The 25,481-nt window shown below is 50.5% G+C and overlaps 2 protein-coding genes across 5 annotated transcripts in view; one reads left to right on the top strand and one right to left on the bottom strand.

The window, feature by feature from the left end:
• LOC144611317 (uncharacterized) overlaps positions 1-25,481 on the bottom strand; it is a 136,802-nt gene that overhangs the window by 72,792 nt on the left and 38,529 nt on the right. For all 4 annotated transcript variants that reach the window (XR_013549509.1, XM_078430364.1, XM_078430365.1 and 1 more), the window contains 3 exons: positions 25,067-25,150; positions 23,078-23,161; positions 20,299-20,382 (listed from right to left, as the gene is read on the bottom strand). Coding sequence is in view for 3 of the 4 variants with exons in the window: in XM_078430364.1 (XP_078286490.1) it covers positions 20,299-20,382; positions 23,078-23,161; positions 25,067-25,150 (252 nt within the window). In the remaining variant the exon portion in view is untranslated. The remainder of the gene's footprint in view (positions 1-20,298; positions 20,383-23,077; positions 23,162-25,066; positions 25,151-25,481) is intronic.
• On the top strand, positions 12,619-13,032 carry LOC144611511 (profilin-3-like). Its single transcript, XM_078430644.1, has one exon. It carries the CDS (start codon positions 12,619-12,621, stop codon positions 13,030-13,032), a length of 414 nt encoding a protein of 137 aa, XP_078286770.1.

Genomic DNA, 25,481 nt, shown 5'->3' with positions numbered 1-25,481 from the left:
TTTCAGTTGCCTTAATTTACTCCTTTATTCAGCTCCTTGCCTGTGTGGCGTAGTGATACTGAAAAGTGCTTACATACCTAATCACAGTGTGTGTGTGTGTGTGGTGAGTGTGCCTGATACAAAGTAGTGCAGGAGGTTGGGACTGCTACAATGAATATGTAGCATATGTAACACACAGTTACTGTGATCTCTCTCACAGTTACTGTGCTCTCTCTCTCTCTCACACACAGTTACTGTGATCTCTCTCTCACACACAGTTACTGTGATTTCTCTCTCACACACACAGTTACTGTGATCTCTCTCTCACAGTTACTGTGATCTCTCTCTCTCTCTCACACACACAGTTACTGTGATCATACCCCCTGGTCACAGCAGGCCAAGGCCTGGCGGATGACCAACTCACTCTCACACTCTCTGCCGTTCACAAGAAGTTTGTAAAAGTGTGGTGGCTGGACTCACCATGGCGGTGCCGGGCCGGGCCGGGCCGGGCCTGTCGTGTGCGGAATGCAGCTCCCCGCCTCCAGGTTACATGTCCCCTTCCTGACTACTAGGCCCAGGCCTCGCCCCCAGCACCGGGAACGGCCTACAATCCCTCCCCCGCCCGGCCCGGCCCGGCCCGGCCGCCACACCCCTTCCCAGCGGGGGGGGGGGGGGGGAGGAGAGAGAGAGAGAGAGAGTGCAGGCTTCACGCTGCCCGCCCCCTGGCACAGGCCCCAGGCCCGGCAACTGCAGCTGTGGCTGTGGCTGCGGCACTCACAGTGTCTGGCACTCACCCCAACACACACACACACACACAGTGAGGGGGGGGGAGGGGGGGGAGAGGTAGAGGGGGGGAGGGAGAGAGGGGGAGAGAGGGGGAGGGGGGAGAGGGGGAGAGGGGGGGGAGGGAGGGGGAGAGGGAGAGGGAAGAGGAGGGGTGGGAGGGAGGGGGAGGGAGGGAGGGAAGAGAGGGGTGGGTGGGTGGGAGGGAGGGAGGGGGTGGGTGGGAAGGAGGGGGGGAGAGGGAGGGAGGGGGGGAGAGGGAGGGAGGGAGAGGGGGGAGGGAGTGAGTGGATAGGAGGGAGGGAGGGGGAAGTGGGTGGGAGGGGGGAGGGAGAGGGTGGGGGGAGGGAGGGGGATAGGAGGGGGAGGGGGGGAGAGAGAGAGTGAGGAGGGAGGGAGGGATAGGGGGAGAGAGTGAGTGAGAGAGAGTGAGGGAGGGAGGAGGGGAGGGAGGGATGGGGAGAGAGTGAGAGGGATTGCTAAAGAGAGAACTGGATAGAGCTCTTAAGGATAGCGGAGTCAGGTGGTATGGGGAGAGGGCAGGAACGGGGTACTGATTGTGGATGATCAGTCATGATCACATTGAATGGCGGTGCTGGCTCGAAGGGCCGAATGGCCTCCTCCTGTACCTATTGTCTAAGCAAGAAAGAGTCGAAGAAGGGGCGTGAGGATGAGGGGGGTGAGAGTGAAGTGAGTACGGATGATACAAAATGGAGAGTATTGTGGATGTGCTGGCTTTTATTGTCACATGTACCGCGGTGCAGGAAAAAGCTTTTTGTTTGCATGCTAGCCCGTCAAATAAAAGACTAGACACAAAGTGCTGGAGTAACTCAGCGAGAGGCAGCATCTCTGGAGAAAATGGATAGGCAACGTTTCAGGTCAGGACCCCTCTTCAGATACGTCACTTATCCTTTATCGCCAGAGATGCTGCTTGACCCACTGAGTTACTCCAGCACTTTGTGGTTCATCTTTGGTATAAAGCAGCATCTGTAGTTCTCTGTTTCTGAAGAAAGACTGTGCAAGATGACAATCAAGCTGCCCAAATGATAAAGGGCAGAACATTTTAGCGCAAGACAAAGTCCAATTGAAGATATGTAGTATCTACGCCAACGCCAAGGCCCCATAGAAAGCACACTGTGTATGAAGGAGCTGCAGATCCCGGCTTAAACCGAAGATAGACACATAATGCTGGAGTAACTCAGCGGGTCAGGCAACATCTGTGGAGAAAAGGATGGGTGACGTTTCGTGTCGGGTCCCAAAAGTTCATAGGTCTCCAATGAGGTAGATGGGAGGTCAAGATCACACTCCCCACCAAAGAAAATAGAGCAGAGCCAGATGTACCACTCGACCCTAAAAACCGTAGTATGTCACGGCGCCATTTTAATAGGCAGAAACGTGCAAAAGACTCGGGTTCGATCCTGACCACGGGTGCTGTCTGTGCGGAGTTTGTACCGTTCTCCCTGTGACCGCGTGGGTTTTCTCCGGGTGCTTCGGTTCCCATACCACATTCCAAAGACGGGCAGGTTTGTGTGTTAATCAAAGATACTAGAGGAACAAGATAGACCACTCGACCCTGAAAACCGTAGTATGTCACGGCGCCATTTTAGTCGGCAGAAACTTGCAGAAACATTTTAAAAGAAAAATAACAAAAATCTGTGAATTGATAGATGAGATATATTCTGCATTTTTTTTGGTATCATCGCACATACTGTTTCCCGCAAAACACTGATTACACTGCAAGAGGCAGAGCGAACGGCGGGTTTTGCTTACTAAAATGGCTCCTTTATGTACTCCACTTCAGTATAGGTGATTTCGACGGAGTGGTCTATCTTGCTCCGCTCTATTATCTTTGCTCCCCACCCATCCATATCCTTCACTGCGCCTTCTCCCCCACCCTCCCCCTCCCCCACCACCCCCTGGACCCAGAGAGCCCTTCCCCCAAATGGGCTGCCACAGAAGTCACAAAGAGGAAACAAACATTCTATTTACATCTCAGGCAAGATGGAGCAAGCCTAACCACAGAGTGCTATTGCTCAGTGTTCGCAGTGAGGGGTGGTCAGAGGAGGATGCACACGCCGTGCTCCTGTGCACTCGATGTTACGTGGGTGCCGCCATCTCACAGCGAGGGTTTGGTGCTTTCTGTACAATGGGGGCTAAGATATCAGCGGGCTGAGTGTAGAGATGCAGCCGTGAAGACAGGCCCTTCGGCCCACCGAGTCCATGACGACCAAAGATACTAGAGGAACAAGATGGACCACTCCATTGAAATCGCCTATACTGAAGTGTAGTACGCAAAGGAGCGTAACATCCACCATTTTAGTAGGCAAAACCTGCCTCTCGCAGTGTAATCAGTGTTTTGAGGGACCAGTATGTGTGATGATACCATAAAAATGCAGAATATATCTCATCCATCAACTCACAGATTTTTGTTATTGTTCTTTTTAAATGTATCTGCAAGTTTCTGCCTAAAATGGCGCCGTGACGTACTACGGTTTTTAGGGTCGAGTGGTCTATCTTGCTCCTCTAGTATCTTTGATCCCGACCATCGACCACACTAGTTCTGTGTTATTCCGCTTTCGCATCCGCTCCCTGCACACGGCGGGGGATTTACAGAGGGCCAATTAACCTACAAACCCGCACATCTTTGGGATGTGGGAGGAAAGCGGAGCACAGGGGGGGAACCCACGCGCGCGGTCACTAGGAGAACGTGCAACATGGCGGCTCTTGTATACTGTCTCAGAGTACTATTCCTATACACTAGTGCTTAGTTAAAGTAAGATTGTGCTTATGTAGTTATACTTTTACTGAACTGTATGCGAAAAAGGAATTTAACTGTACATCAATACATGTGACAATAAAGTATACCATTGAAACTCCACCCGAGGAGTAACCTTGCCACAGACGGTTGTGGAGGCCAAGGTGTTTTTAAAGTGGAGGTTCTTGATTAGTAAGGGTGTCAGTGTTATGGGGAGAAGGCAGGTAAATGGGGTTGAGAGGGAAAGATAGATCAGCCATAATTGAATGGTAGTCGACTCAATGGGCCCGATGGCCTAATTCTGCCCCTTTCACTTATGAACTTATGAAGCTGTGAGGTAACAGCAATAGACAATAGACGCAGGAGTAGGCCATTCGGCCCTTCGAGCCAGCACCGCCATTCAATGTGATCATGGCTGATCATTCACAATCAGTACCCCGTTCCTGCCTTTTCCCCATACCCCCTGACTCCGCTATCTTTAAGAGCTCTATCTAGCTCTCTCTTGAAAGCATCCAGAGAATTGGCCTCCACGGCGTTCTGAGGCAGATAATTCCACAGATTCACAACTCTCTGACTGAAAAGGTTGTGCCCCTGTGCCAACATTAGTGTATACAAATGGGAGCAAAAGGCTCTGTACGAATGCAACATGTCTGCCCTGATTAAGTACGTGCCACGATGCGAGTCGAGAGGCGGTGTGTCAGGGAGCAGGAAAAGGAGAAACAATCGGACAGGAAGGCCCGATCTTAGCGGAACACCTCGGCTGCGAACACACCGCAGGAGGGTCCTTCACTCCCTGCCCTTCAGACAGCAAAGTAAAGGAAGCCACTGAAACAACACCCAGAGATTTCCCTGCATTTTCCATCCCAGTGTTCAGGCAGAGATAAGCATGTTTCCACAGGGACCGTTGACGTCCCTATACTTGGATCTGAAATACGTCAGCCCACATCGGACGTAAACAATGTGAGAATATAGAACAACAATGATGCCAATTCCTGATGATCCGTGGAGTGAGCAAGTTACACGTGTCCACAACCTCGGCTCCAAACTCAGACCTCTAATCTCTACAATGAATTCAAACTCAGACCTGTAATCTCTACAATGAATTCAAACTCAGACCTCTAATCTCTACAATGAATTCAAATTCAGACCTCTAATCTCTACAATGAATTCAAGTTCTGATCGGTAATCTCTACAATGGATTTCAGCTCTGATCTGTAATCTCTTCAATGTATTCAAATTCTGATCTGTAATCTCTACAATGGATTTCAACTCTGATCTGTAATCTCTACAATGAATCCAAATTCTGATCTGTAATCTCTACAATGAATTCAAATTCTGATCTGTAATCTCTACAATGGATTTCAACTCTGATTTGTAATCTCTACAATGAATTCAAATTCTGATCTGTAATCTCTACAATTAATTCAAATTCTGATCTGTAACCTCTACAATGAATTTCAGCTCTGATCTATAATCTCTACAATGGATTTCAGCTCTGATCTGTAATCTCTTCAATGAATTCACGTTCTGATCTAAAATCTCTACCATGGAATTCAAATTTTGATCTGTAATCTCTACAATGAATTCAAATTCTGATCTGTAATCTCTACAATGAATTCAAGTTCTGATCTGTAATCTGTACAATGAATTCAAGTTCTGATCTATAATCTCTACAATGAATTCAAATTCTGATCTGTAATCTCTACAATGAATTCAAATTCTGATCTGTAATTTCTACAATGGATTTCAACTCTAATCTGTAATCTCTACAATGAATCCAAGTTCTGATCTGTAATCTCTACAATGGATTCAATCTCTGGTCTGTAATCTACAATGAATTTCAGCTCTGATCTATAATCTCTACAATGGATTTCAGCTCTGATCTGTAATCTCTACAATGAATTCAAGTTCTGATCTGTAATCTCTACAATGAATTCAATTTCTGATCTGTAATCTCTACAATGAATTCAAATTCTGATCTGTAATCTCTACAATGAATTCAAGTTCTGATCTGTAATCTCTACAATGAATTCAAGTTCTGGTCTGTAATCTCTACAATGGATTTCAGCTCTGATCTGTAATCTCTACAATAGATTTCAGCTCTGATCGACTATCCATGTCGAGTCTGAAGAAGGGTCCCGATCCGAAATGTCGCCTTTCCATGCCTTGCAGAGATGCTGCCTGACCTGCTGAGTTCATGAGCAACTGTCCAGCACAGGCTGTGCAGTCAACTGCTTCCGGGAGGAGTAAGGGCAGCAATCTGTGAGATATCCATCACCATCTATCTGTCTCTATCAATCCTGCCTAGCATTCTACACCTGGCACTCCACACCTGGCACCCCATACCTAGCACACTACACCTATCTCTCTATACCTGCCTACCTTTATATACTTCTATCTAAAAACATAGCACAAAAAGTAAGGAAATTTGTGTTTGGTAGATTATTTCTTTGTTGTAACAATGCTTCTTGGCAATAAATCTTATACCGTTGGAAAGCCTGTTTATTTCCCTTTTAAATGGTGCCACATTTGTAAGGAACATGCATTTGTGGGATGAGCAGCAGAGCTGAGTATATGGGTTGCGCCCATGAAAAATTTGCCAAATCTTCTCTGCCAATGCCAAACAGCTTATTCTGCTGTTGCTATTGACTCTTGTTTTGAGCTTCTGGTACCCCCAGGTGCTGACAAGAATGGGATGCCATCTCACAACAGTGTGTGACCAGGCTGGTGACCAGCATGAGGAGGTGCCAGGCTGTTATGGCTGTGTATGGTTCTTCCACACGCTACTGTGGCTCCTGTTTATTAAATGAATAAATTGTTAAATTGCCAATATGTCTTGTTTCTTCAGACTTCAATCATCCAATCCACCAAACAACACCGAACAAGAGTCAATGGCAGAATAAGCTGTTTGGCATTGGCAGAGATTTGGCAAATTTTTCATGGGCGCAACCCATATACTCAGCTCTGCTGCTCATCCCACAAATGCATGTTCCTTACAAATGTGGCACCATTTAAAAGGGAAATAAACAGGCTTTCCAACGGTATAAGATTTATTGCCAAGAAGCATTGTTACAACAAAGAAATAATCTACCAAACACAAATTTCCTTACTTTTTGTGCTATGTTTATATAGCAGCCCTTACTACTCTCAGAAGTGGCAGAGGTTGATACACACACACACACACACACACACACTATTAGTTCGACAGGTTGAATCATTGGTGGAGTGGTGTGAATGGCCACACACCGTTGTCTATCCTGCCCCCTGACAGGTTGCCTGACGTGTAGCCTCAGGTGCGCACAGAGAGCGAGATCCTTCCCGGCACCGTCTCTCCGGCATCACGAGCAACATCAGGATCTTGCCGCTCGGAGCCATCTCTTGTGAGTGAACGCTGCTGCCAGCGATGATTACCGGGAAGTTGCCGCGGTCGATAACTGCAGCAGCCGCGACCTCAACTGGAAACTCCGGAGGGATTTCCCCATTAAGTGTGAAACCTCAGCTCTGCAATGTAACCCCCCTTCATCACCCCCCCCCCCCCCTCCTCTCTCCCACATTGAAAGCCAAGCCGATCAATATATAGCACCGCACATTAACCTCAGCTGTTGTGGTTGTGTTGCTGAGATCCACTGAGCTGGGCATCAGTCCACAGGGTTCAAGACCCACAGTTATCCACCTCCCTCAGGATTAGTAGGAGGAATCACAGGGGGGGGATAAGAGTCTCTACCCAAAACGTCACCTATTCCTTTTCTCCCGAGATGCTGCCTGACCCGCTGAGTTACTCCAGCTTTTTTGTGTAGGCAAAAAAACTGCAGATGCTGTTTTAAATCGAAGGTAGACACAAAATGCTGGAGTAACTCAGCGGGTCAGGCAGCACCTCGGGAGAGAAGGAATGGGCAACGTTTCGGGTCGACATCCTTCTTCAGACTGATGTCAGGGCAGGGGGCGGGACATTCGTAGGAATCTGGATAGAAAGGGTTTTTGAAGGATTAGTTTAGTTTAGTTTAGTGTCACGTGTACCGAGGTACAGTGAAAAGCTTTTGTCGCGTGCTATCCGATCAGCAGAAAGACAATACATGATTACAATCGAGCCATTCACAGTGCACGGATGCATGATAAGGGAATTACGTTTAGCGCAAGGTAAAGCCGGCAAAGTCCAATCAAGGATAGTCTGAGGGTCACCAAAGAGGTAGACAGTGGTTCAGCACTGCTCTCTGGTTGTGGTAGGCTGGTTCAGTTGTCTGATAACAGCCAAACACAGCCAAAAGAGATCAGCTTGGATAGAACGTTGGTTGGCATGGATGAGTTGGGCCGAAAGGCCTGTTTCCGTGCCGTGCTCTCTCTGCCCAAACTGCCCTGAGCGATCAGAGGTAGCTGCAGCAAGGCCTGCAGTAACAGAGCATCACCAGTGGTGTCAGCCATGAAGCAAGGCCTGAGGGAAAGAGTCCCCCACTGGTTTGAGCAGACTGTGAAGTATTTGGAAGCAACCTGTTGTCAATTCCTGCCAGTGTTGGCAGAGCGTTCCCTATAAATAGCAAGGCAACAACTCCCTCCTCGCCACCATCGGTACAGAATTGCAGAGAATTGTGGACGCAGCCCAGACCATCACACAAGAAACCAGTCTGAAGAAGGGTCTCGACCCGAAACGCCAACCGTTCATTCATTCCTCCTCTCCAGAGATGCTGCTGAGTTGCTCCAGCATTTTGTGTCTATCTTTGTTTATATTCGCAGTCTATCCTGATGCAGTGGGCTGGGCTGCACAACATGCACCACTCAAGAAAATATCTTTGTGAATCACCAGCCCTCAGCCTGACTCGGCCTTGAGGAATCTCCAGAAGTACGCTGGCATGTTTAACATTCCACTGCTTAAAGGGACGAGCCTCGCCAATAAATGCCACAACGTTCACCAGCAGGAGAGCACCCGGCTCTGTGCCAGCTCGTTATCCCTGGGAGAAAGGCCACTGGACAAACCGTGCCACAGAGCGATACAGTGTGGAAACAGGCCCTTCGGCCCAACTTGCCCACACCGGCCAGCGTGTCCCAGCTACACTAGTCCCATCTGCCCGCGCTTGGCCCGTATCCCTCCAAACCTGTCCTATCCGTGTGCGAGACATTCCCCCTGAGAAAGGAAACAGCAAAACCAGGGCGAATCCCTACATTAGAGCACACTGCTTTTGGGTCTTCAGAGGTGGAAGAGGCCAGGCCTGGGTCAGATCGGGTCAGCCGAGACAGCTAAACGAGAAAGGCACTTGAAGGATTGAGCTGCAAGTGGGAGATGGTTTACAATGGTATATGTTGCAGGTGGTATATGATGGTATATGTTGGGGATGGTATATGATGTTAGTATATGTTGGTATATGATGCTGGTATATGTTGGCACTGTGAGGCAGCAGCTCTAACAGCTGTGCCACTGGGCTGGGTCTGTCAATGGTTTACATACAAACGTGCCATGAATGAGTCTGTTAGAAAGTAACTTCACCATTGTATTACTGGGTTAGTAGTTTTTATACACGGGACTTTATTAGCTTTGTTAATTATTTTATATACATCATTAAGTAATTCCAGTGAATCAAAACAATGAAATATGCTTTCAATTGCACTAACAAGTCTCCACGCACACTGCAAATGTCTTTGTTGCAATCCCAATCAAACAATTATCCCCTTTTATAGAAAACATAGAACAGGATAGCACAGGAACAGGCCCTTCGGCCCAGTGTCCATGCCAAGTTAAACTACAGGCACTCCACGACTCATGCAACAGGCGACTCGCACTTCTGTAAGGCTTTCAAAGGAAAGCCGACTGATGCCCCCGTGGTCTCTGCGTCGCAGCCCCCCCGTGTAAACCAGCACGCCTTTGGGAGGAAACCGGAGCACCCGGAGGAAACCCACACGGCCACGGGGAGAACGTACAAACTCCACACAGACAGCACCCGAGGTCAGGATCGAAGACGTGTCTCTCGCGCTATGAGGTTGCAGTTCTATCTGCTGCGTCACTGTGCCACATTTCAACAACTGCAGGTTTGCAGGTCAATTAGCCTCTGTAAATCGCCCCTAGGGCGTTGGATGCGAAAAAGGGATAGCACGGAATTATTGTGTGGCTGATCATTGGTCGGCGCGGAGTCTATGGGCCGAAGGGTCTGTTTCCACGCTTCTCTCTAAACTAAACCAAATCAAACACGGCTGACGGTAGGAAACTGTAGCTTGAAGTTATTGGCAGAGAACCAATTATTGTTCCTGAATTGTATTAGCTCAGTGCTTTCTGATGTTGCCACGTCTTGCATTGATATTGAACTCCCAGCTATGCATTATACTCGTAGATAAATCATCCAAGCCCACCAATGGTGGAGTCTCCAACCCACTCCAGGTTATCCGTTAATCTGTACACAAACTGTCCGAAACCTTTGATTTGATTCCAGCCTGTAATTTGCACCCAGCTATTTGTTCTGCTGTTTATAAAACAGCGAGAGACTTGGCGCAAGAATACTTGTCAAACAGGGAATTAACACACGACTGTTAAAATGGCCACTGACACTCTGACTCTGAGCACGGTGGCGCAGCGGTGAGTAGAGCTGCTGCCTCACAGCGTCCAAGACCCGGGTTCGATCCTGACCACGGGTGCTGTCTGTGTGGAGTTTGTACTGTTCTCCCTGTGACCGCGTGGGTTTTCTCCGGGTGCATCGGTTCCCATACCACATTCCAAAGACGGGTAGGTTTGTGTGTTAATCAAAGGTACTAGAGGAACAAGATAGACCACTCGACCCTAAAAACCGTAGTACGTCATGACGCCATTTTAGTAGGCAGAAACTTGCAGAAACATTTAAAAAGAAAAATAACAAAAATCTGTGAATTGATAGATGAGATATATTCTGCATTTTAATGGTATCATCACACATACGGTTCCCCAAAACACTGATTACACTGCGAGAGGCTGGATTTGCTTCTAAAATGGCTCCTTTGCGTACTACACTTCAGTATAGGTGATTTCAACGGAGTGGTCCATCTTGTTCCTCCAGTATCTCTGGTGTTAATTGGCTTCTGTGAATTGTCCCTATTGTGCAGGGAGTGGATGAGAAAGTGGAATAACGTAGAACTAATTTCATTTTTGCCCGGGTTTGTTTTTGGTCAGATTCCACTGCCCTCGAACAATAGACAATAGACAATAGGTGCAGGAGGAGGCCATTCGACCCTTCGAGCCAGCGCCACCATTCAATGTGATCATGGCTGATCATTCTCACTCAGTACCCCGTTCCTGCCTTCTCCCCATACCCCCTGACTCCGCTATCCTTAAGAGCTCTATCTAGCTCTCTCTTGAATGCATTCAGAGAATTGGCCTCCACTGCCTTCTGAGGCAGAGAATTCCACAGCTGAATCTGCCCAGCGAGTGGCAAAAGGAGGGGTGAGAATGCAGAACTACCGCGGGTAGCTGAGGTGAACGGCGAAGGGGAAGCTGGATGGTGTATGAGGAAGGAGGAAATGCGAGGTGGAACTGCCAGGCTGATGAAACAGCCTGAGTCAGCGAGGTGCCAGGGTCCTGTGGCCATGCTGTGTGTGCTCTCTCAGGCAGATGGTCACCAGGAGACAGCCAACACCACCCTCTGGGGACATTCCACGCAGGCTTCCACTTCCCCACATGGACAAACCCACACACTATGACACACCCAGAGCCCAACTGCACAGTTCCTTAGGTTTGGAGTGCCACACAGTAAACCGCAAGGTAGAGAGAGAGAGGGACTTGAGGGAGGGAGAGAGAGAGGGTGAGAGAGGACTTGAGGGAGGGAGAGAGAGAGAGACTTGAGGGAGGGAGAGAGAGAGAGAGAGAGAGAGGACTTGAGGGAGAGAGGGTGAGAGAGACTTGAGGGAGGGAGAGAGAGAGAGAGACTTGAGGGAGGGAGAGAGAGAGAGAGAGAGACTTGAGGGAGGGAGAGAGAGAGAGAGACTTGAGGGAGGGAGAGAGAGGGAGAGAGAGAATTGAGGGAGAGAGACTTGAGGGGGAGGGAAAGCGAGAGAGGGACTTGAGGGAGGGAGAGAGAGAGAGAGAGACTTGAGGGGGAGAGGGAGGGGGAGAGGGAGGGGGAGGGGGAGAGAGTGAGAAAGAGGACTTGAGGGAGGGAGAGAAACGGGGGAGGAGGGGGTAGAGGGGAGGGAAGGAGGGGGGAGAGGGGGGGAGGGGGGAGAGGTGGGAGGGGGCAGGGGGAGGAGGGGGAGAGAGAGTTGAGAGACAGATTTCTCCTTTACCTACGTATGGGGGGGGGGGGGATAAATGAACATAGAACCAGTGTATGGGTGATCGCTGGTCGGCGTGGACTCGATGTGCTGACACGCCTGTTTCCACGCTGTATCTCTAGACTAAAACTAAACTAAGATATCCTCTCTCTTGGATAAGCAGTCGAACAGTGGGTCGAGACCTGGGAAATTAGAACCAGTTAAACTGTCCCTCTTTGGCCAGAGTGAACACAGTGGGGAAAGTGACCCCCGTTTGAGATACTAGTGCCTCGGATCGTACGAGCTTCCCCTGCTCCTGATCACCAAGGCATCAGAAGATGGACCTGACCATCATCTACAACCACAACCTAACGCCGAAGGGGAGAAGAGCAATCGAATTTTCATTGCAAGAGTAGACACAAGAAGCTGGAGTAACTCAGCGGGGCGGGCAGCATCTCTGGAGAGAAGGAATTGGCCGACGTTTCGGGTCGAGACCCTTCTTCATTACAAGTGTAACGTCGGTGCTTGTGTTTAGCCCAAAATGCCGGAGGGTTGAGAGGGTTTTTGCAAAAAAAATAAAGGACCCATAGTCAACATGATTCAGTTGAGGGAGGGAGGGAGAGAGGGAGGGAGGGAGGGAAGTGGGAAGGAGGATTCTAACTGCCAACAAGATACTCAGCGATCGGAATGAATCGGCAACTGTTTCAGATACGACGGATTATACGAAGAAAAGCAAATCGTCAGAACAACAGGTGACATGAATAATCATATCGGAGTGAGGTCACTCTGACTTCACAATGGCACGGTGATGTTGGGCAGGTGTCCGCCCGATTTCCTCACACAAGCTGGTGAGACAGTCCGGAGGCCAGTTTGTTCTTGAAGCCACTCTTCAAATCGAGGAGATGTCAGATTGGAAGAACTACATCAACAGCATCCTGAAGGATAAGAACGTGGAAGACGTTGCCATTGTGGGCCACGCCAACAACAAGGCCGTCTGGGCTTCCAAGCCCGGTGGTATACTGGCTGCCATCTCCCCACAAGAGGTCAGCATGTTGATGGGGCAGGACCGCAAGACCTTCTTGCAGACGGGCATCACCATCGGAGGGAAGAAATGCTCCGTCATCAGGGACAACCTGCTGGTCAACAACGACGAGGTGATGGACGTGCGGATGAAAGGCGGACAATGCAAAAGCATCTGCATCGGCAAAACCATCAAGACCATGGTGTTTGTAATGGGCAAGAGAGGGGTCCACGGTGGAGTCCTCAACAAGAAGGTCCATGAGATGGCCAACTATCTGAAGCAGAAGGGGTTTTAATGGCAGGGGAGGGATTTTGAAACCATTTTTACAAACCCAGATTAACAATAAATTGTTAAATACCACTGGTTCTCAAATTTTGTTTGAAAAATGTGTGGCACACTTATGGCGATGGAGGTATGCAGTGCAAAGGTGGGGCAGTGGGTGGAGATGCTGCCTCACGGCGCCAGAGACCCGGGTTCGATCCCGACCTCGGGTGCTTGTCTGTGTGGAGTTTGCACGTTCCACCTGCGGCCACGTGGGTTTCCTCCGGGTTCCCGGGTTTCCTCTCGCACCGCAAAGACGTGCGGTCAAATAATTGGCCCGAGGAGTGGATACAAAAGTGAAATAATAGAACCGCTATGAACTGATGGTTGGTGTGGTCATTGGGCCTGTTTCCATGCTGTACCTGTAACCTCAAACTAAACTAAAATTAAGATCAAAAAGGCCATTTATCTTTTGCTGTCAACTCAATATGCCGTCAGTCAACATTGCAAACTTTTACTTTGACTCCATTATTCCCATCGTATCATAGAAACGTAGAAAATAGGTGCAGGAGAAGGCCCTTCGACCCTTCGAGCCAGCCCACACCTTTCATTGTGATCATGGCTGATCGTCCACAATCAATAACCCGTGCCTGCCTTCTCCCCATATCCCTTGATTTCACTAGCCCCAAGAGCTCTATCTAACTCTCTCTTAAATCCATCCAGTGATTTGGCCTCCACTGCCCTCTGTGGCAGAGAATTCCACAAATTTGCAACTCTCTGGGTGAAAAAGTTCATTCTCACCTCAGTTTTAAATGGCCTCCCCTTTATTCTAAGACTGTGGCCCCTGGTTCTGGACTCGCCCAACATTGGGAACATTTTTCTGCATCTAGCTTGTCCAGTCCTTTTATAATTTTATATGTCTCTATAAGATTCCCCTCTCATCCTTCTAAACGCCAGTGAATACAAGCCTAGTCTTTTCAGTCTTTCCTCATATGACAGTCCCGACATCCCAGGGATCAATCTTTTGATTGTCTTCATGTCCAAAGGTTTCAGAAATTCTCCTCACTCCTCTTCCAAATGGCTGAGACTACCCAATTCCTTCCCTCCAGAGATGCTGCCTGCCCCTGCTGCCCTCCAGCATTTTTGCGTCTATCCTGAGACTACGACCCCAGTTTGTACCCTTTCCAGCCAACAGAAAGACCTTCCCAGCATCTCCCCTGACCCACCATGCCACATGGGACGTTGACATGATGTGGGGGAGATCGGCCTGGTACTGGGTCAGAACATCACCGCAGAGTAACACGTGGGGTTGCCAACTTCCTCACTCCCAAATAAGGGACAAAGGGTGATGTCACTGCCCCCGCGCCCTCACCCAGCCAGCGGCCACGTGCTCCCGCTCCACCAATGGCGGCCGCCATTGATGGAGCGGGAGCACGTGGCCGCTGGCTGGGTGAGGCCACTTGGGGCGCGGGGGCGGTGACGTCACCCTTTGTCCCTTATTTGGGAGTGAGGAAGTTGGCAACCCTACTAATACGGGACAAGGGCCGGTCCCATATGGGACGAACCAATTTGGCCCAAAATACGGGATGTCCCGGCTGATACGGGACAGTTGGCGACCCTAGTAACACGACACGCAGAGCTAAACTGAAACTAATTAGTCTGAAACTGCGAGAAGCCAACCAGCCGACCTGTGTGAGGTGTGTACACAAACAAGGATGGAGATTATGCCCATAACAGCAAACGTGAAACATTGGCAACAAACAGAGGCAGAATGTAACTAAATGTTATAGACAGAACCTTTCTCTCAGGGTGGAAATATCAAACACAAGAGGACACAGCGAAAAGGTATGGGGGGGGGAAGGTTAAAGGGCCTTTCCCAGTTACGCGATTTTTAAGGCGACTGCCGGCGACTGTCAAAGTCGTAGCAGATCGGCAAAATTTTCTTTTACCCTACGACAATGACCGCGACAGTGACCACGACAGTGACCGCGACAATGACCACGACAATGACCACGACAATGACCACGACAATGACCACGACAATGACCACGACAGTGACCGCGACAATGACCACGACAGTGACCGCGACAGTGACCGCAATGACCACGACAATGACCACGACAATGACCACGACAATGACCGCGACAATGACCGCAATGACCACGACAATGACCACGACAATGACCACGACAATGACCACGACAGTGACCACGACAGTGACCACGACAGTGACCGTGACAATGACCGCGACAATGACCACGACAATGACCACAATGACCGCGACAATGACCACGACAATGACCGCGACAATGACCACGACAATGACCGCGACAATGACCGCGACAATGACCGCGACAATGACCATGACAATGACCACGACAATGACCACAACAATGACCGCGACAATGACCGCGACAATGACCATGACAATGACCACGACAATGACCACGACAATGACCACGACAATGACCACAACAATGACCGTGACAATGACCACGACAATGACCACGACAATGACCACGACAATGCCGAGTCAGGTCGATACAAGCACCCGGCTAAGAGATTACACCGTCTTCGGAAACATCACGAAATTCCCACGCTTACCTGACCGCCTCCAATCTACCCGTCAAATGTCCTGGCGGTAAATAAATTGGTTAAACAAAACTACCTTCTGGTATCTTCAAATGGCTTTTCTTAATTTAATATTACGTGCTTCTAAATGCATCTGCAACAACCTAGCAAACCTGGGGACAGCTTGCGACAGACAGCGCCCGCAATAAGCTACGATACCTGGCCACAAGCCAGCTGTCCCCGAGAAATCTATGTGGAATTTTTTTCCGCGATGCGCCGAGATTCGCTACGATTCATTGACGACTCCTCACGATCATGCCCGCGACACCCCGGCAAACGTTCGGCGACAGCCTAGTCGCCGGCAGTCGCCTTAAAATCGCTTAAGTGGGACAGGCCCTTTAATGCAGATGTGTGGGGAAGTCTTTTTTTTACACACACACACACAGGGTGTGGTGGGGCAGAGAATGCATTGCCATGCATTGCAAAGAACTGGTGATCTGCCCATCCGAGTCCTTCACTGTTTTCCGGGCGGACAGAACGGAAGAATCCGGGAAATCCAAGGGCGGAGGAGTTTGCTTCTTGACCAATAATAACTGGTGTAATCCTGGGAATATTAAGACGCTTTCTCGTTCCTGCTCACCGGACCTGGAACATCTAACTATCTCATGCCGACCATTCTACCTACCCCGGGAGTTCAGCTCGGTGATCATCACAGCCGTCTATATCCCACCGCATGCGGACACCGACGTGGCACTGTCGACTCTACACGATGTGTTGTGTCAACACCAAAACAAGAACCCTGATGCGGCTGTGCTGGTGGCTGGAGATTTCAATAGGGGAAATCTCAAAAAGGTCATGCCCAACTTCTACCAACACATCACGTGTGTCACCAGGGGGGGAAAGAACTTTGGACCACTGCTACACGCCGTTCAGGAAAGGCTACAAGGCCGTTTCTCTCCCTCCTTTTGGGAAATCTGACCACGCTGCCATTTTCATGCTGCCGGAGTACAAACAACGGATAGTACGGGAAGCGACAGTGACGAGGGATGTAAAGCGGTGGGCTGACCATTCAGAGGCCATGCTGCAGGATGCACTGAGCGAGGTCGACTGGAACATGTTCCAAGCAAGTTCCAGAGACGTAAATGAGTTTGCGGAAGCGGTTACGGACTTCATTGCCACAATAGCCGATACCATCATCCCCACGGTAAGGGTCAGTATCTTCCCTAACCAAAAACCCTGGGTGGACAGGTCTATTCGCGTGGCCTTGAATGCTCGCACTGCTGCTTACAACTCCGGCCTGGCATCCGGCAACATGGACGACTACAAGGGAGAGTCCTACCGACTGCGAAGGGCAGTGAAGGATGCAAAAAAGAGGTACCGGGACAAGATGGAGTCACAGATGGAGCAGCAGGACACCAGGCGCCTTTGGCAGGGGCTACGGACTATAACTAGCTACAGGTCCAGCACCCCCTCAACCGGAAGTGCCGGCTCCTCCTTAGCTGATGACCTGAACTCTTTTTAAGCACGGTTTGAGACAGGTAACACCACCAGCTCGCCGTCTAAAAACAGCACCGAAGGGGCGCTGGCTAGCGAGGCTGGAGGGGGATCCACCGCTGGAGATGTGCACACATTCTCGGTGTCCGAGCATGAGGTGAGGTGGGCTCTGACGCGTGTGAACACGAGGAAAGCTGGAGGCCCAGATGGTATATCTGGGCGAGTACTAAAGTCTTGTGCTACTCAGCTTGCTCCAGTGCTCACCACAATATTCAACCTCTCCTTGGCAAAGTCCGTGGTCCCTGCATGCTTCAAAAGATCCATCATTGTACCGGTGCCAAAGAATGCCTCTCCAGCGTGTTTAAATGACTATCGACCGGTGGCCCTCACCTCGGTTGTCATGAAATGCTTTGAGAGGCTAGTCAAGAAGCACATCTGCGCCCTCCTTCCTCGCAACATGGACCCACTACAGTTCGCATACCGTCCGAACAGGTCCACGGATGATGCGGTCTCCCAGGTTCTACACACCGCTCTGTCTCATCTGGACAGCCAGGGGGGCTATGTGAGGATGCTGTTCATTGACTTTAGTTCAGCATTCAACACAATAGTCCCCAGCAGACTGGTTGAGAAGCTGCTGGAACTGGGGCTTAGCACCCCTCTGTGTGCCTGGGTCCTGGACTTTCTCACCGCCAGGCCCCAAGTGGGTCAGGATGGGGGAACACACATCTAGCTCCCTCACCCTGAACATAGGATCCCCCCAGGGCTGCGTCCTTAGCCCCCTACTGTACTCCCTGTACACACATGACTGTGGGGCCAGGTTCAGCTCAAACTCCATCATCAAGTTTGCTGATGACACTGTGGTGGTGGGCCGGATCTCCAACAACGATGAGAAGGCCTACCAGGAGGAGGTGGCTGATCTGGCACTCTGGTGTCAGGACAATAGCCTCCTCTTGAATGTCACTAAAACAAAGGAGCTGATTGTGGACTTCAGAAGGGCTAAACATCCAAGGACGTACACGCCACTCGAGATAAATGGGTCTATTGTGGATAGGGTGAGCAGTTTCAAATACTTGGGAGTCCGCATCGCAGAGGATCTGACGTGGGCAACGCACATTGCCGCACTGGTGGGTAAGGCTAAGCAGCGCCTTTACCACCTTAGACAACTGAGGAAATTCAGAGTGTCGCTGAGGATCCTTCATTGCTTCTACTCTGGGGCTGTAGAGAGCATCCTGTCCGGCAACATTACAGTCTGGTTTGGGAACAGCTCTGCCCAGGACAGGATGGCCCTGCAGAGAGTAGTGCGTTCGGCAGAACGCACCATGGGAACTACACTCGTCCCCCTGCAGGACCTATACATCAGGAGGTGCAGATCCAGAGCAAGCAAGATCATGAGGGACCCCTGCCACCCCAGTAACGGACTGTTCCAGATGCTACGATCAGGCAAACGCCTCCGCTGTCACGCTGTGAAAACGGAGAGGATGAGACGGAGCTTCTTCCCACAGGCCATCAGGACTGTCAACTTTGATAACCCCAGAGACTAAATTTTTGTCGACACTTTTTGTGCTATGTTTAGTAACTTATTAACTTTATTTATATGCTGTAACTGTAATTCTTTTTGTGCACAACCCGCAGGCATTGCCACTTTCATTTCACTGCACATCGAGTATGTGTATGTGACAAATAAATTTGACTTGACTTGACTAGGGGTGGAGATCAAAGATAATAGAGCAGAGCAAGATAGACCACTCGACCCTAATAACCGTAGTATGTCACGGCGCCATTTTAGTAGGCAGAAACTTGCAGAGACATTTAAAAAGAAAAATAACAAAAATCTGTGAGTTGATAGATGAGATATATTCTGCATTGCTATGGTATCATCACACATACTGTTCCCCGAAAACACTGATTACACTGCGAGAGGCGGGTGTTGCCTACTAAAATGGCGGCCGTTACGCTCCTTTGCGTACTACACTTCAGTATAGGCGATTTCGACGGAGTGGTCCATCTTGCTCCTCTAGTATCTTTGGTGGAGATGGAGGCAGATACGATAGTGGCAGTTAAGAGACTTTTTAGATGGGCACATAGAAGTGTGCAGTCACAGAGAGAACGTGCAAACTCTGCACGGACAGCACGTTCAGAAACGAGAGATATAGACGGTGACGTGGAGAGATAAAGAACAACTCCCGATGTTGGGGGAGTCCAGAACAAGGGGCCACAGTTTAAGAATAAGAGGTAGGCCATTTAGAACTGAGATGTGGAAAAACGTTTTCACCCAGAGAGTTGTGAATCTGTGGAATTCTCTGCCTCAGAAGGCAGTGGAGGCCAATTCTCTGGATGTTTTCTGGAGAGAGTTAGATAGAGCTCTTAAAGATAGCGGAGTCAGGGGGTATGGGGAGAGGGCAGGAACGGGGTACTGATTGTGGATGATCAGCCATAATCACAGTGAATGGCCTACTCCTGCGTCTACTGTCTATTGTCACCCGAGAACAGGATCTCAGCGGGGTCACTGACGCTGTGAAACAGCAGCACTACCAGCTGCATCATTCTTATCAAGATTAGTTTAGTGTTGAGATACAGCGCGGAAACAGGCCCTTCGACACACCGAGCCCGCGTCGACCAGCGATCCCCGCACGCTAACACTATCCTACACACACTGGGGACAATTTACACTTATACCAAGCCAATTAACCTACAAACCCGTACGTCTTTGGAGCGTGGCAGGAAACCGAAGATCTCGGAAAAAACCCACGCGGTCACTGGGAGAACGTACAATCAACGTAGAGACAGCACCCGTAGTCGGGATCGAACCCGGGTCTCCGGCGCTGTAAGCGCTGTAAGGCAGCAACTCTACCGCTGCACCACCACGCTGCCCTTAGTACAATGCCCTTGCGTTTGCGTTTTCTGCCATTACTTGTAAAAGTTTTTATACAATATTCATTTTCAGCAATGTCGTGTGTTGGACGGACCGCAGAGCTACACTGCGTACACGTTGCCACGGCTGCAACCTCTAACAATGATGCCTTGCGAACGCCATCTTCTCCAGTTAGAAGCTCGAGCACACATCACGACATTCCTTCATCGCCACAGAACCACAGACCTCGACTGCCAGGCCACAAACACACAGGCATCAGCAGCTCAGTACGGAAACCCACCATCGACTCGTCCAGCCGGGCCGGTCAACGCCACCTCGCCAGTCCCACCCGCAACCCAAGGACAGGTACAAGAGCGGCCTTACCTTGTTGGGCTTGTCGGGCGGCGGTGGGCAGAGTTCTTTGTTCGGGGAGTTTAAAGTGGATCTGTTCGAGAATCCTCTGTCAGTCTGTCAAGGAAATGGAGACCAACACATGCATTCAGGGTCTGAAGAAATAAATGCCCGTTTATAGACAATAGACAATAGGTGCAGGAGGAGGCCATTCAGCCCTTCGAGCCAGCACCGCCATTCAATGCGATCATGGCTGATCACTCTCAATCAGTACCCCGTTCCTGCCTTCTCCCCATACCCCCTCACTCCGCTATCCTTAAGAGCTCTATCCAGCTCTCTCTTGAAAGCATCCAACGAACTGGCCTCCACTGCCTTCTGAGGCAGAGAATTCCACACCTTCACCACTCTCTGACTGAAAAGGTTCTTCCTCATCTCCGTTCTAAATGGCCTACCCCTTATTCTTAAACTGTGGCCCCTTGTTCTGGACTCCCCCAACATTGGGAACATGTTTCCTGCCTCTAATGTGTCCAATCCCCTAATTATCTTATATGTTTCAATAAGATCCCCCCCTCATCCTTCTAAATTCCAGTGTATACAAGCCCAATCGCTCCAGCCTTTCAACGCCTTCTGCCAACGCCTAATTGTGCTTGAGTTTGGAGATAAACGTCAGCTATTAATTAATTAGTACGCTCAGCCCCCGGTTATGTGATCTCAATAGTTGCAGCAGGTTGCAAAGTCCCGAGACACTGAGCGATCTGGTCGACTAGTGCGGGTGTCAAGGGTTATGGGGCGAAGGCAGGAGAATGGGGTTGAGAGGGAAGGATAGGTCAGCCATGATTGAATGGCGGGGTAGACCTGATGGGCCGAATGGCCTAATTCTGCTCCGAGAACTTATAAAATTATGACTGACATTGGGGGTGTGAAAGATCATCCCTGGGTAGGCTGGAAAGTGGAATTGAGGTCAGACCTGAATTAGATTTTTAGATTTAGATTTAGAGATACAGCGTGGAAACAGGCTCTTCGGCCCACCGAGTCCGCGCTGCCAAGCGATCCCCGCACATTAGCACTATCCTACACACCTGTCCGTCTTTGGAATGTGGGAGGGAACCGAAGATCTCGGAGAAAACCCACACAGGTCAGGGGGAGAACATACAAACTCCGTACAGACGGCGCCCGTAGTCAGGATCGAAACTGAGTCTCCGGCGCTGCATTCGCTGTAAGGCAGCAACTCTACCGCTGCGCCACCCTGATCTTACGGAATGGTGGGGCAGAGGGGAGAGAACGAGAGGCCAACCTCTGCTCCGATTCATACATTTGCATCTATGTATTCACATGGTATCCCCTTCACCTCGATATGATCGCATGCAAGCCTGATCTTCCAACCCACCCCATTTGCGGACATTGGACTTTTTCCTCTGTAACCATAATGCCGCAAGATATACATTCTGAACGCTGGTCTTTTTCTTTGTTCACCACCGACGTTCAATGATGGGAGGAGGCAGGAGAATGGCGTTTTGAGAGGGCAAAATAGAGCAGCCATGATCGAATGGCAGAGCAGAACTTGACGGGCTAAGTGGCTGAATTCTGTTCCTGGATCTCCACAGGAGATCCTTCTTCCCTGTGGCTATCAAGCTGTACAACCCGTCCTCCCCCTTCTGTCGTGGGGTCGACTGAATCCCCTTCCCCAGTCTTTGCCCATCCCCTCTCTCCTGGACTTTCCACTCGTCACTTTAATTCCGTGTGTCTTGTGTTTTTATGACTGTTGGCAGACCAATTTCCCTCCTGGGATAAATAAAGTTCTACCGTATCGTATCGTACGTCTTATGATCTGAGGGGAGCTCGGAAGAGGGAACCCAGGCAGCCTTGCAGTCCCCCCACATCACGAGAGGGGGGGAGGGGGAGGGAAGGAGGAGGGGGAGGGGAAGGGGGGAGGGTGCTGCACCAATGCAGGAGAGGTTTGGCCCCAACGGGTCCACTTGGTCTAGTTATTACTATTCTTACTATTATTTACAGTGTACTATGTTTACATATTTTGTGATACATTGTTGTATTTGGGACATATAAAAACATAGCACAAAAAGTAAGGAAATTTGTGTTTGGTAGATTATTTCTTTGTTGCCTGGAAAGCCTGTTTATTTCCCTTTTAAATGGTGCCACATTTGTAAGGAACATGCATTTGTGGGATGAGCAGCAGAGCTGAGTATATGGGTTGCGCCCATGAAAAATTTGCCAAATCTCTGCCAATGCCAAACAGCTTATTCTGCCATTGACTCTTGTTCGGTGTTGTTTGGTGGATTGGATGATTGAAGTCTGAAGAAACAAGACATATTGGCAATTTAACAATTTATTCATTTAATAAACAGGAGCCACAGTAGCGTGTGGAAGAACCATACACAGCCATAACAGCCTGGCACCTCCTCCTCATGCTGGTCACCAGCCTGGTCACACACTGTTGTGGGATGGCATCCCATTCTTGTCAGCACCTGGGGGTACCAGAAGCTCAAAACAAGAGTCAATAGCAACAGCAGAATAAGCTGTTTGGCATTGGCAGAGAAGATTTGGCAAATTTTTCATGGGCGCAACCCATATACTCAGCTCTGCTGCTCATCCCACAAATGCATGTTCCTTACAAATGTGGCACCATTTAAAAGGGAAATAAACAGGCTTTCCAACGGTATAAGATTTATTGCCAAGAAGCATTGTTACAACAAAGAAATAATCTACCAAACACAAATTTCCTTACTTTTTGTGCTATGTTTATATATATATGACAAGAAAACTCTCTTGACTCAAGGACAGCTACGGTCGGTACCTTCTCAAGCCTGCTGGTCATCTGAGGGGAGGCATCTTTCCTGGGCGAGTCTGCGTTGCTCCTCAGCGAGACTCCTCTGTCAGTCTGTGGGGGGGGGGGGGGGGGGGAGAGTGGAAAAGAATACACTGAAACTCCAAGGCGCTGTCTGCTGGCCCACACGTTCACCTCGTAGCTTCCTGCAGCCCACACGGGCGTTCTCGGGAGCACGGACACCTCCTGCCTTCTCCAGAGAGGGCTTCACGCAGCGACACAGCGCAGTTTCCGAAACATCTTTTTGCAAGAAGGTGTTTAGGAAACTTCGCCGTTTTACCTCCGATCAGGAGGTCGGGGATAAGACATGTGGGAGGGGGAGAGGGGAGGAGAGAGGGTGGGAGGAGTGGGATGTGGGAGTGAGGAGGGTCCAGGAGGAGGGGGGGGGAAGGGATCTGGGATGGGGAGGGAGGGTCCAGGAGGAGGGGGAGGGGAAGGGATCAGGGAGGGGGGGGGAAGGGATCAGGGAGGGAGGGTCCAGGAGGAGGGGGGGGGGAAGGGATCAGGGAGGGAAGGTCCAGGAGGGGGGGGGGGGGAGGGATCTGGGATGGGGAGGGAGGGTCCAGGAGGAGGGGGGGGGGGAAGGGATCAGGGAGGGAGGGTCCAGGAGGAGGGGGGGTGAGGGGGGAGGAGTGTGGACGAAAATTGGGGAAGAGATGAGAGGGAAGGTCGGGGAGGTGAGAGGAATGGGGAGGGGGGGAGGGGAGAGAGAGGAGGGTGCGGGAGAACAGGGGGAGGTTGGGGGAAAGAGTCTGGGAGAAGAGAGGGAAAGATACGTAGAGACATAGAAAATAGGTGCAGGAGGAGGCCATTTGGCCCTTCGAGCCAGCACCGCCATTCATTCATTCACAATCAGTGGTCCGTGCCTGCCTTCTTCCCATACCCCTTGATTCCACTAGCCCCTAGAGCTCTGTCTAACTCTCTTTTAAATTCATCCAGTGAATTGGCCTCCACTGCCCTCTGTGGCAGAGAATTCCACAAATTCACAACTCTCTGGGTGAAAAAGTTTTTTTCTCACCTCAGTTTTAAATGGCCTCCCCTTTTATTCTTAAGACTGTGGCCCCTGCCTGCCTTCTCCCCATATCCCTTGACTGCGTTAGCCCCTAGTGCTCTATCCGACTCTCTTTCAAATTAATCCAGTGATTTGGCCTCTGCTGCCTTCTGTGGCAGAGAATTCCACAGATAGGAGATGCTTAGGAGAAGAAGGGGGGGAGGATGAGGGGGGGGGGGGGAGGGGAGTGGAGGGAGTGGGGGAGGGGTCCAGGAGGAGATGCTCACTGCTTCACGCTAATAAAACGTAGTGGGGTATCCGAGAATCTGACCTTGCCCCCGCCGCTGGGACCGTTCCCGCTGCCTTGAGTTTCCCTCGAGAAGGCTGGAAGCTACAGTGGGCGGCACACCTTCACGCGGGATCTTAGGGTCGCCAACTGTCCCGTATTAGCCGGGACATCCCGTATTTTGGGCTACATTAGTTTGTCCCGTACGGGGCCGCCCTTGTCCCGTATTAGTAGGGTTGCCAACTCCCTCACTCCCAAATAAGGGACAAAAGGGTGACGTCACCGCCTCCCCCCCCGCGCCCCACGTGACCTTACCCAGCCAGCAGCCACGTGCTCCCGCTCCACCAATGGCGGCCGCCATTGGTGGAGCGGGAGCAGGGGGCCGCTGGCTGGGTGAGGTCACGTGGGGGGGGCGTGATGTCACCCTTTTGTCCCTTATTTGGGAGCGAGAAAGTCGGCAACCCTGCGGGATCTCCAGCACCTTCACCGCTCGTCACAGCTCCCCTCGCCATCCCCACGTGAACGCGCGCGTCAACGTTCATTCAGCACCGTGGCGTGAGATTCGATTCCCCTCCCCCCCCGGCAGATGGCAGATCCCGCTCCACCAGCACAGATCCTGAAGTCACCAGAGGCAACGTCAGGATGATCTCACGGCCTAGAGGCGAGGACAAAACCACCTCACCTTACTGTCCTTGTTGGCCGCCTGTTGACGGAGGTCTTTGTGCAGTGAGTTGGAGGTGTGCCGATTTGGGTATCCTCTCTCGGTCTGTCAAGGAACAAGAGGGGCACAAGTGTCCTAATGACTGAAGATCATTGACTGGACCTTCTCCATCCGCCCCTCCAGGCCAGCCGGCCTCTCACTCCCCACAGCTCAGGCTTAATCTCCACATTCAACGCATCGCAGCTTGGATTGGCATCTTGCTTTGCCCAAGACCACCAGAGATTTGTGGACGCAAAATGCTGGAGTAACTCAGCGGGATGGGCAGCATCTCGGGAGAGAAGGAATGCGTGGCATTTTGGGTCGAGGGTCTCAACTCGAAACGTCACCCATTCCTTCTCTCCAGAGATGCTGCCCGTCCCGTTGAGTTACTCCAGCA

Source organism: Rhinoraja longicauda, chromosome 40 (assembly GCF_053455715.1).
Source record: "Rhinoraja longicauda isolate Sanriku21f chromosome 40, sRhiLon1.1, whole genome shotgun sequence".
Taxonomy (NCBI): Eukaryota; Metazoa; Chordata; class Chondrichthyes; order Rajiformes; family Arhynchobatidae; genus Rhinoraja; species Rhinoraja longicauda.
The sequence above is the reverse complement of the archived record's forward strand: the minus strand, read 5'-3'. Positions and strand labels throughout refer to the sequence as shown.

Excerpts from the sequence above, each read along its gene's own strand:
- LOC144611511 (XM_078430644.1), top strand. The coding sequence starts at position 12,619 with ATGTCAGATTGGAAGAACTACATCAACAGCATCCTGAAGGATAAGAAC.